The sequence below is a fragment of the Pezoporus occidentalis genome, unplaced genomic scaffold (genome assembly GCF_034315485.1).
Source record: "Pezoporus occidentalis ecotype Australia unplaced genomic scaffold, CSIRO_AGI_Poc_V1 ctg72, whole genome shotgun sequence".
Taxonomy (NCBI): Eukaryota; Metazoa; Chordata; class Aves; order Psittaciformes; family Psittacidae; genus Pezoporus; species Pezoporus occidentalis.
In genome coordinates this window covers 673744-685998 of record NW_026916072.1, presented here as the reverse complement: position 1 = coordinate 685998, position 12255 = coordinate 673744, and the positions used below count along the sequence as shown (strand labels likewise).

General features: G+C 50.2%; 2 protein-coding genes across 2 annotated transcripts in view; both read left to right on the top strand.

Moving 5' to 3' along the window:
* Window positions 1-6584, top strand: part of CHSY1 (chondroitin sulfate synthase 1) — a 74708-nt gene extending 68124 nt beyond the window's left edge. The window contains exon 3 of the mRNA XM_062642754.1: window positions 4344-6584. Within this exon, the coding sequence (XP_062498738.1) occupies window positions 4344-5936 (1593 nt within the window). The 3' untranslated portion in view covers window positions 5937-6584. The remainder of the gene's footprint in view (window positions 1-4343) is intronic.
* Window positions 1-12255, top strand: part of SNRPA1 (small nuclear ribonucleoprotein polypeptide A') — a 116606-nt gene that overhangs the window by 88776 nt on the left and 15575 nt on the right. The gene's annotated exons all lie outside the window — the stretch shown is intronic.

Sequence of the window (12255 nt, the reverse complement as noted above, 5' to 3'; positions counted from 1 at the left end):
AGGCAGGGTAAGAACAGCTCTGCACCAGCTCCGGAGGGGGACCTGCAGGCTCTTGTCCTCGCAGCTGAGGTGCTCATGTGCTAGGTGACATTAGCCATCTTTCAAGCTTTTAATTCCTTTGGCTTTGTATTTAAAGCACATCTTGGGCATTTCGAAGCCTGCCGTACAACATGTCTTGTCCGTGGTTGCTTTTCATGGGACCTGTGGGGCTGCGTTTTCAGGGCTGTGGTAGTACAATCTGGAGCTGTGAGAGAAAGCCCTCGGGGGCTGATCCGTGGCTGCGGGCCAGTTTCTGCATAAACTGGTCTTATTTTTAAAGTCCATTTTCTCCAGTACACTTTTTTTTGGCCTGCAAAAGACTTCTTCATTTAAACCGGAGAACGTAACACTCTCTCCTTTCAGTTGGTCCTTTGGACACGAGCCAGTAGTGCCCACAACAGCTGTACCACAGTTTAAACATTCAGTCTCTAATGGTTTGGGGAACATTAGGGTTTTTAAGGCTTCAACAGGTCTAGAGTAAATAGTGGTCAATAAAGAGTAGCTCTTCTTTGTGTCCCTGTGCTCTCAGTGCTCTGCGCTAGAATAAAGCATGCTTAGAATATAATCATTGCAAAATTAATATCCATGAAAGGTTCTTTTTTCGAAGAGAATCACAGAGAAACCTGTTTGACTTAAAGAAGAGTTTGCAAGAGTTCAACTCACAAGAGCCTGGTAACAGGCATGGGGAAGCTTGCATGTGGTGTCTGTGAGAGACGTGCGTGTCCTGGCCTTGTGTTGCTCCCCACGTGTGTGTTTAATGGTGGAACAAATAAATTACAGGTATTGCTTTCTCTGCTGTCTTCTCCTACCCATCTATTAATGAGCCACACAAGAGGCAATTAGATTTTTTTCTCTTCCTTGGTTTCCATTATTGTGTGGAGTCAAAAGCCCATGTGTGCTGATACATGCATAGAGTTCTGGACCCAAATGAGGTGGAAACCACATTAGCAGTGATGGGCGATGGTTGGGCATTGCCCTTGTTAGCGGTTGAACCCAATGCTGAGGACTGTCACTGCCTAAATGATAGAAACAAATTAGTGCTGGTGGAGCTGTCAAGCCATATGGAAGGAACTGCTCATTTCTTTCAAGTTGTGTAGATGTGGGTGAGGAAAAACAATCCATGTGGAGCTCCTTATCATGAAGGAAAGCCCATGGGCATCACAGCGCTTCTGTGGCTTTGGGTCAGTGTCCGCAGGCACCTTGGACAAGGAAGGGTTAAACTGCTCTGCTGCCTGCTGGCCACTTGGACTTCATCAACAGCACTTCATGCCACTGTGCAGAAACAGTTTGTAAGTCATTGTACTCTCTGTAGGGAGTTGATTAACCCCTTCCGATACCCTTCCATGTGTGCGGTGTCCCTTGGCTCCTAGGTGGGTGATCAGGACTGCAGGGTGCTGGCACATCCCATGCCTGCTGCAGCTGAATGGGAGGAGACAAGAGGGACACTGGGATAAGAGAGGGGGAGTCTTCATAGGAAAAACAATGGAAGTGCCAGCCTGGCAAGGCATTGCTCTGAAAACCAGGATTATATAAAAGCCTGGCTGCTCTGGTGCTTCTCATTAGCAGGGTTGGCTGGAGCACAGGGTTTGTTACAGTTGTCACCTTTTTGGCTGGAGCAAGGTGGCCGTTAGTCGATGTTTCAGTTGTAAATTGCTTTGCCTCGAAGCAGAAGTCTCGCTGAGATTTGTTTTATTTCCAGCTCCGTTGTCAAAGTTAGCTCATGTTTTGGAAGAGACAAGGAATAGTATTAAAGGGTCACAAGTTAAGCAGCCCAGCTCCGAGGTTACTCCTGCATGGCAAGCCAGAGCTTTAAAATACGCTTGTTAATCTGACTTAGGGCCATTTGTTAGGGATTCATATCTTTACTTCCATGGGGAAGTTTCATAACATTTTCCTACCCATCGGTATTCTATTAAAACTGTGTTGTGTAACCTAAAAGCTTTTCTGCTTCTCATGGTTTCCTCTTGTAGCTAATTCAGAATGCCCTAGATAGCAATTTCGGAGTAAATGCATGCAGGCTGCATGGGCTTGATGTTGTTTTCTTATAAATTCAAAGCAAGATTTGAAATTCAGCCTTATTGTCAATTTTCCTTTAAATAAAAGTTGCCTAATGACATGATTTAAGGATATTTATTGAGTGGCATTTTTATCTTGTGGGAAAGCCTGTGCCTGTAGTTGTGTTGTAGTTCAAATGGCAGTGAAATCCGTTACCATATGCATTTAATACTTCTAGTTCTCTTTGTATATAGTGTTAGAGAGGATAGATTAGTGGAGTCAGTGAAAATACACGTGTGGGTCCTGCAGTGTTGGTCTGATCTTCTTGCTGTGTGAGCTCTCCGTTGTAATAAATAGCTCTTACAGGACTGACTGTAAGTGGGTGTGATTTGAGGTCTAGAGCCCGTAACAGAAGCAGCGAGGTTCAAAGTGGACAAAAAATGAAGTGTTGTTAGTAGAGGAAACAATATTAGGGCTACAGATGAAGAACAGTCTTTGGATGAGTGGAAAAACGTGCTTCTCAGGAAAGCAGGAGGCTCACTGAGCTTGGATAACTGCTAAACACAGGATTAGACCACTGAACCTCTGCCTGCAGCACGCTGTTCAATCTTGCATGACTTCTGAAGGGATATACATCTTGACAGGCAGCTCATCTGTGGCTTGCCAGGAGGCCATCGCCAAGATGTTCTCCTTTGGCCACGTTGCTGTATGGGATCTATCTAATAAGAGGCAGCCATTGGCCTGAATTGCTCACAGGCAGTGTGAAAGCAGCAGGGATCACTTGGGGGTGAGTAGGCAACAAGGTGAAGTCGAGCAAGCAAGGGGAAGGGGTGGGGGATTGGTGGTGACCCATGACAAGAATTGTCCTTCCTTCCCCAGCCTGGCTGAAATCCCTCCCTCCCTCCTCCAAAAGGAATTACATTTGTTGGGATTCAAATCCACACGAGCCGCTCCAAGCAGAGGCGGGTCGCTCCTGTGCTGTCCGCTGGACTTCAGGTTTCAGCGTGCACACATCTGGTTTGGGAAGATAGCAGCAATGAAATCCAGGTGTGCGTTTATCCCTTAGATTCAGCGTCTGCCCACAGTAATGGGAAAAATGCAAGTGCAGGCCCAATAAACCAGGACTTGGGCTGGGTCTGACCAGCTGGTAGAAGCATCACTCCTGCTGCCTGGGATTTCCTTTTAGTGCTGTGGTTAATTGCCATCGTATTTGAGTCATTCTCTCTTCTGCTTGTCCTTTGGATCTTAGCTCTTTGCTAATCTTTATGACTTTTTTGCATGTGTTTTATCGCCTTATTACAGATACCAAGTTCTGCTGCTGATAATGTAGGTGGATCCTATACTGAATGAAGCAGTCATGTCGGGTCCTGAGGCACTGTCATGACATGGAATCAGCCTGTGATCTTTTTAAATGCCCATTGTTTGGTGTAAACTTTGGCCTTGTGGGTTTGGGGGAGGGGGGTGGTTTGCCTTGGTTTTGGTTTCCTTTTCCAGTTTATAATCCATGTTATCACCCTGGTTTGCATGAGCCTTTCATTATATCAGCTCCTGCCTGAGCTACTGATGACTGTAAAGCTGGTTTGTCTGCTTAAGTTGTGGCTTTCCATTAGGCTGGTGAATGTAATTGTAATCTCGCTATCTTCTTGTTTTGAAATAGCAATTTCCACTCTAAGGATGCTTTTATCCTAGTGTATATGCACATCCTGTCTTACCTGGAACTACTGCTCGGAACCTCAGATGCATCTTACTTTCTATTGGCATATTTAAATGACAGGGGGACCATAGCTTTGCATTACAGCACTTGAGAGAATGTATTTGGCATCTTGACTAAAACACTTAGCAAGGGTTTTTAATGCTTAAACAGCATTTGGGTATTAAGTAAGATGCATGATTGCTGTGTGCATGGATCCTTCTTTATTGCTCATTATTAAATCCACGGGAAGCAGACAAATAGGAAGAGTTTTGTAATGAACCTTTCATGGGCTTTTTTCCTGGTGATGCTTCAGTGTTGTGAAAAAATGTGCTTACAGTGGACTTACTGCTCAGTTGTGCTGACGGTGCTGCCTCTGCAATGGGCTGTAGTAATCCCAAATCCGCGGTGGATGTTTCTTTCACCAGTTTACAATGCATAATCCTCTTAATTTCCTTGAATAGCAGCTGGTATTGCTACAACCTGTGCCTAAGCCCAAGAACAGCTTAGTCAGAAAGCCTTTTGGCCCTGCGAGCAAGGAGGAGTTTTCTCCCAGCATGGGCTAACTTTCCCAAGGACAGCACTGCTGAGACTTTAACTTCTCCCATCTCTCTTCTAGATGCAGCAGCTGTTCTATGAAAACTATGAGAAGAACAAGAAAGGTTATATCCGAGACCTGCGGAACAGCAAGATCCACAGAGCCATAACACTGCACCCCAACAAGAACCCCCCGTACCAGTACAGGCTGCACAGCTACATGTTGAGCCGCAAGATCGCAGAGCTGCGCCACCGCACCGTGCAGCTGCACCGGGAGATTGTCCTCATGAGCAAATACAGCAACACAGAAATCCACAAGGATGACCTGCAGCTGGGGATGCCACCCTCCTTCATGCGATTCCAGCCCCGCCACCGGGAAGAGATCTTGGAGTGGGAGTTTCTGACAGGAAAGTATTTGTATTCAGGTGCCGACGGGCAGCCCCCTCGGAGAGGAATAGACTCTTCCCAGCGTGAAGCACTGGATGACATTGTCATGCAGGTGATGGAAATGATCAATGCCAACGCCAAGACCCGGGGCAGGATCATAGACTTCAAGGAAATACAGTATGGCTACCGCAGAGTGAACCCCATGTACGGAGCGGAGTACGTTCTGGACTTGCTGCTTCTATACAAAAAGCATAAGGGGAAGAAGATGACCGTCCCCGTCAGGAGGCACGCGTACTTGCAGCAGACATTCAGCAAGATCCAGTTCATGGAGCACGAGGAGATGGACGCCAAAGAGCTGGCCAGCAAAATCAACCAGGATTCCGGATCCTTGTCTTTCCTCTCCAACTCGCTGAAGATGTTTGTTCCCTTCCAGCTCAGCAGATCGAAAGTGGAGAGGAAGGAACTCAAAGACAAGAAGATCAACATCCTGATTCCTCTCTCCGGGCGCTTTGACATGTTCACGAGGTTCATGGGGAATTTTGAAAAGACATGCCTCATTCCAAACCAGAACGTCAAGCTGGTTGTCCTGCTTTTCAACTCCAACTCCAACCCTGACAAAGCAAAGCAGATCGAGCTGATGAGAGATTATCGCTCCAAATACCCCAAGGCTGACATGCAGGTTTTACCGGTGTCGGGGGAGTTCTCAAGGGCACTGGCTCTGGAAGTTGGATCCTCTCAGTTCCAGAATGAGTCTTTACTTTTCTTCTGTGATGTTGACTTAGTGTTTACGACAGAATTCCTCCAGCGGTGTCGAGCCAATACAGTTTTGGGTCAACAAGTATACTTCCCCATCATTTTTAGCCAGTATGATCCAAAGATTGTTTATAGTGGAAAAGTTCCTAGTGACAATCATTTTGCCTTCACCCAGAAAACAGGTTTCTGGAGGAACTATGGCTTTGGTATTACCTGTATTTACAAAGGTGATCTTCTTCGAGCAGGTGGCTTTGATGTCTCCATCCAAGGTTGGGGCCTTGAAGACGTAGACCTGTTTAACAAAGTCATTCAAGCTGGCTTAAAAACTTTCCGAAGCCAAGAGGTTGGAGTGGTCCATGTGCATCACCCTGTTTTCTGTGACCCTAATCTCGATCCTAAACAATACAAAATGTGCTTGGGGTCCAAAGCTTCAACATATGGGTCCACACAGCAGCTGGCTGAGATTTGGTTTGAGAAAAATGACCCAAATTTGGGGAGAAGCAGCAATACGAATGGCTCCGTGAGGACAGCCTAATGTCCAGCTATGCTGGAAAAGACTTTTTTTTTAATTATCTAATTTATTTTTTGGGAAAAAAAAAAAAAAGAAGAAAGTTTTTTGATAATTCACTTTTAAAAGACCACACAGGATATATTTTAGAAATCATCGTTGTTTTCGTACAAAGCTCTCATTTGGAGAAGAACAAAGCCCTCGGGTTTCTTTGTTGTGGTGGTTTGGGTTTGGAACGAAACTCTGATCAATCTTTGCCTTCAGACAAACCCAGAGGCGTTGCAGAGTTCCTGATCGGCGGAAATCTGACTTGAATTCCAGTTTCCTTAAGAACAAAAGATTGTTTCCTGCTTTGTTCCGTCGCTGTCTTCGTCGTTGGGATTCCGTAAGTTGGGACCTGGCAAGTGACAAGCCGGTGTCTAAAGGGGTGGCTGTGACTGCTGCCGCGCACAGCTTCTGCTGCTCTTGTTAAGGATGGCCAGGAGTTCTTGAATTGAGGTTGACCCATCCCAGTCCGTGTGGTGGTGATGAGGGGGTGAATCCCAGGAGCGGGTTTTCCCTAAAGGCTGGTTATTCCAGTTTAAAAATACACTTCCAGACAACTCCAAGGCAGGGCAGAAAGTGAGCACAACCTCCTGTCCCGTCGGTCCCTGTAGGGATCTTTGTCTTTTCTATTTGATGTAAGGATCCATGGTGGGTTCTGGGTGTTATCCTCAATGTCCTGTCTAGAATCGATGTGGTCAAGGAATTCGGGAGCACCATGAAGGAGGGGAAATGGGAATCTCTTGCAGCAAAGCGCCGGCACGCAGCGAACAACAGGAGATCCCTGAGGAGGATCTCCTCCACCGAGGGTGCTGCACCCGATGGCATCGCGGTGTTCGGTCGGGTTCGTGGTGTTACTGGGAACAATTACGACATTGGATTTACTAGGTTTGCTTTGGGACTATGTTTTTTCCTGTATCGGATAGACCGTTAATTTATTTAATATCCATTGGTTTAGGTTCTTGACCTCTCCTTGAATATCTGTTAGTCATTTTAATATTTTATATATATATATGTGTGTGTAAATATATATATATATATTAGGAATGTATTGCATCTTCTCACTGATAAGGTAGTGTACATCAGACTTGCAGTAAATGATCTCCAAAGATTACTTTCTACAATATTTTTTCATGAATCTTTTTTCTTTCCCCCCCCCAAAATCTGTTCTTCAACATTTTTTTGGAATGTCTGCAGTAAGCTTAGGAATTGCTTTGGGATTCTAAGAGGAACTGGGGATGGGGAGGCCGAACACAAGGGAAGTGCCATCCCTTGTGAATGAATACCTAGCAAGGTAAGAGAAAACACACAAAGTGCCTTAAAGCCAGAAAGGGAACCCTTTACCTGAGACTTAGTGGGTGGACACTGGCATCGCAGCAGATGCTCTGTTGGGACCTGCCTGTCAATACCTGGCTCAGCAGAAACAAGAGCTAGAAACCAGCAAACGAGTCTATTTTTCTATGGATCCTCCAGGACCATCTTGTGTCATTGTTCTCAGCTCCTGCTCTTTGGGAAGTGGAGACCAGGGAAGAGAGAAACCGATGCTTAGGTCGTTGCCGTGTTTGAAGGGATCTTGTGGAGTAATTGCTATTCCAGTAGAAGAAATAACCATTGTTTACACGTGTATGGACTATGAACTGCAACTAGCGTAGAGTCGATGTCTTATAACGTTCATCGTTTTGGGTGACAGTCCCAAGGATGTAGGTACTTGGATGGAGTCAGTGCATGGAAAAAGCTTTTTTTTTTCCTTTTTTTTTCTTTTCCTTTTCATTTCTTTTTTTTTTTTTAAATTTGCTTCTAAGATGCAATAAAGATTTTTTATTTGCAACCAGAGCTCCTCCTGTCCCTGTGTGTCCGTTCAGCGCAGGCACCACCACCGCAGAGCCAGAGCGCCCGGGGAAGCGAGGCCAGGTGAGAGCATCTCCCTCTGACAAAGGGCTCTGGCCTCCGTGCTGGGCTCTGGCCTGCAGGGAACTTCCCACCACGCTCCTTGGCTCTGGTTCATCAGACTCCGGTGTTGGCTCCTGTGCTGTGAGCTGCGGCTCCCCGGGGCGGCCGCTCATCTGCAGCGAGGGGTTGGAGCTCTCCCTAGGGAGAGAAGTGCTTTTGCTCTCTGAGAACGCCCTTCACTGCACCTTTAAACTGCATCCAGTGACAGGGCTGGGTAACCCCATAGTGGTTTGTGTCCAAAACACAGCACAAATCATCACGGTGTCGAGCACTTTTAATGGCTCTGCCACTTTGATCCGTTCTGCGGGATCGCTGTGAGGCTTTTCTGTGTGAGAGTTAAGTCCCAAAGCAGGGATATTGGGGGTTACAGAAGTGTTTCTTCACACAGGGAAAAGGAGGAGAAAAGCAACAATTTGTGTGTGCAGAGAAGAGCTTGAAGAGTACGAACCCTGAGGAACTGCACTGAAAGACAGGGAAACAAACCCTGTACTTAACAGTGTACTTATCAACACCTGTGATGGTGTAAGGGCTTTTTTAGCCCCCTAACAGCTGGTAAAAGCCAAATGCATGTAAATGGAAGGAGCTGTTTAATGAAGAGCACCCATCCGGCTCTGGGGCTTCGTCCTCAGTCTCCACAGCTCTGGTTCTGTTACCAAACCTGTCCAGGCAGCACCACAGGTGAGTTTTGCACAGAGCTCTCTTGCAGCCCCGCATCAGAACTGAGCACAGATTTGATGGGCTTGCAGCTTAGGAGTGATGCATTTGGAGGTGAAGTTTCTGGTTATATCTGCCTAGGGTAAAGTCTGAGCTCGCAAACCCCAGTTTATGCTGAACCAAGCAGATTTGGCTGCCTGAGCTGTCAGAGCTTGACCCGGTGCAAGTCATCGGTTGGCAAATGCGAACCTGGCCTCTGACAAAGCCCTTCTGGGGCTGGAGCATTTACCTGCTGTTGGTTGGTTCAAGGGCAGTTTGCTTCATGCCAAGGAGCTGGCCTGGAGGCTTTGCCTCACATCCATTGGGAAGAACAAGGACCCAGGAGACAACGTGGTGCCTGCCTGAGACTGAAGCACTCGGTGACCGAGAGGCTTTCTCCGGGGTTGGCTCCATGGGGCAGTGCTGCTCTTCATTAAAGCCATTGAAAACACCGGGCACTCCTCTCTCAGAAGGTAACTGGGCTCAGGTGCTGTGCTGCTCATGGGATGCTCACTGCAATGCTCCTGCCCAGCCCCTCCCACCCATGGATTCCAAGCCTTCCTGCTGCCCATGGGTGCAAGCTCTGGAGGACAAAGCTCGGGAATGCTTTGCCATTCCCATCTTCCCAGGGCTCATGGTGACAGGTGGGGGTGGACAGGGGGGTTCTCACCCATGGGGGCTCCTGCTCAGCGGGTCGGTGGCTCCTTGTTCTGCTGGCCTGCAGGGGTGGCATGAAGCCAGTCAAGGTCCTTCCTTCTGGTTAGGGTATCAAAGGGGTGGGTTGGAGGCCTGGTCACCCCATGGGCTGTCAGGGGAATGGCCAAAATGGTCTCAAGTGGGGCACCTCACGCTTGGCTCTTTGCTCACCACTCACTGCAGTTCAATTGCACGTGAGGCTTCAGGGCGAGGCAAGGGGGGAGCTGGGTTTATTCCGTTTTCTGAAGCATTCCCCTCCCAGCAGCTCGTTTCCTTGCTCAAGGATCCATCGTGGACCACGAGGCAAAGGAGACGGAAAGTGGGCACGGTCCTGCCAGTGAGCACCGTGCTCCATGCGCAGATGGGCCAGGTCCCACCACGTTCCTCCTCCTCCTCCTCCTCCTCTGCTCTGGGATGTGGTGAGAGCTGGGCCCTGCATTGGGGCCTGCTTTAAGTGGATGTTTTCATACCAGCTCTGTGCTCCCAGTGCTGGTTACTGCCCTGAACTGAGCAAATCCAGGGTTTTGGTCCCAGTTGGTGTTCAGGGCCAGCCCCTCCATGGGGCATGGGCATCCCTGGGGACATCCCAGCCGCCATAGCCAGCACAGCACACAGCCACATCCCATGAGGGCTCCTTCCCCATCCCTTCACTGCCTCTCACCCGGCTGCTGCTGCCAGAAGCACTTCTATTCCTCACGTCCAGACTGCTGCCGGCACCTTCCCAAGTGCAAGAACCGTGTCCGCAGCCATTCCAAGCTCCCAGAGCCACCTCCCGGCTCTCCTCCAGCCCAGGAATCACCTTTTGAATCACCTTTATTGAGTTAACATCAACCAACCCCTGCAGAGCCAGCACTGGGCTGCCTGCGTTTGCTTTCACACCTGAACTCAATCAACCCCCTTAACTTTAATTGGTCTGAATCCCCTCCAGCATTCCAGCATGCTGGAATTGAGCATCCTGGGTATCGGGGCTGCTGGGAGAACTTTGCCGTGCTTCTCCCTGACTGCATGAGGAAAGGAACACAAAAGGTAAGGGTGCCTTTGGCTTTATTGACTGTTCAATAGAGGGCTCATGGTGAGGGCACAGGTGGAAGCAGTTCCACACCAGAACAACCCTCCAAAGCAAACGGGCTGCCGGAGGGGCAGGTAAAGGCTGTTGGCGCCGTGCTTTGGGCCGGGCAGGAGTGAAAGGTGGAGCTGGGGCAGGACCAGGATGGCCCCGGGGGACCCGAACGGCTGCAGATGTGCAGCTCCTGGGGCAGGTCCGTGCCCTGCTCGGGTGCCCACTGCCAGGATCGCTGTGCTGTGACCCCCAGTGCAGAGCACAGCCCCATCCCCATGGGCCATGGAGCTGCCCGATGGCTCCGGCTGCCTCCCAAGGCCCCAGAAGCTGGGTGCAGACAGGGCAGGTTTCTGTTTCTGGTAGAATTGGGCCCAATTTCCACTCCTGTCCTCACTCAGGGCCCCCCTCGCTGCAGCCATAAGGGCTGGACATCAGCGCAGTGGCCATCAAAAGGAGCCCCTTTTCCAGAGGTTCAGCCCAATGGGTCCCCCAAGGAAGGTTCATTGGGGCCGGGAGATGCTGAAGTGTTCAATAGCTCAGAAACCAGCCCAAATGCAGTGCCCAGGCCCTGGCAGAGCAGCATCCTCCTGCCTGTGGCAGTCCAAAGCCAGGGCCCTTGTGCCCATGAAGCCACTGAAGCCGAGGGTGCTGCGGGGCCGGGGTGAGCCGGGGACAGCCCGAAATAGCCACGGTATTTCCTGTCCCTCAAAGCCTGCTCAAAGAGAGCCGATTTCCTCCATCCCAGCGGCAGCAGAACACGGAGCAGCCACTGCTGCAGCCCCCTCGCACCTGAGGCCCCTCGCAAGGGTGAGGCTGAGCCCTGCTGGGACCCGGCCCTTGTTCTTCATCCAGCAAAGAAACAGCCAAACCCCGGCCGTGATCAGGGTCCAGGTGGTCACTGGTTGCTTTAATCTCATCTCGGAGCATCCGTTTCCCTCCCTGAGCCCTCTGCCTGTGCTGTCGGTACAATGAAACTGAGCTGTTTTCTCATCTCTCCTCAGGTGAAGGAATAATCCCCCACCTGGCCCCTGCCCTGGATTGGGTTTGGAGGCTGAAATCAAACAGCTTCCAAAAAAAGGCTTTTCCTGCTTCTAGCCTTGACTCCAGCGCTTTCCACAGGGATCATGGCGATGCCGCTGGCCTGTACCTGCCGCAGTGCAGGCGGGAGGGCTGGGAACGAGCATTGGAATCACACCTGAGCTGGCAGGGGGGTGGTGGTGGTGGTGGTAACTTCTGTTTAGCTTTGCCCCTGAGGCTTCATCCCGCAGCGTTAATGGAGCCCTGATTCCACCGAGTTCCACAGCAGCCTCAGGCTCTGTCACCTTTGGGATGGTCAGGACACGGTTCCTGCCCATCCTGCAGCAGGGACCTCGCGCTTCTCCCCTTCTCGCATGCAGGGCCCCTGGGTCCCAGCTGCAGCCCCGCTGCTCCCCCCACAACCACCCTGACCCGGCTGGGGAGCGGTGCTCAGGGCAGGGATGTTCTGGTGTGGCTGGGGAAGGTGCGTGCTGTGTCCGTGTCGTGTCCGTGCCCAGCAGCAGCTCCCAGCAGGCAGCAAGGAGTGGAACAAGGCCCCTTTTGTGACCGCAGCCCCACCATGGCTGGGGAAGCAGCGCAGGGCCCAAGCTGTGCTGCTCCAGGGGGACGATGAGGAATGGCTGTGGCTGTTCCAGAGTTTTCCCAAAGAAAACCTGCAAGGCTGAGCGAAGGCCAGGTTGGACACAGGGGCTTGGAGCAAGCTGCTCCAGTGGAAGGTGTCCCTGCCCGTGGCAGGGGTTGGGACTGGATGAGCTTTAAGGTCCCTTCCAACCCAAACCAGTCTGGGATCCTGTGATGCAGCGGCCGCTGGAGGAGCTGCAGGGGATGGAGACAACGCCAATAAAGAGTGCCACCAGTGCCGTGCCG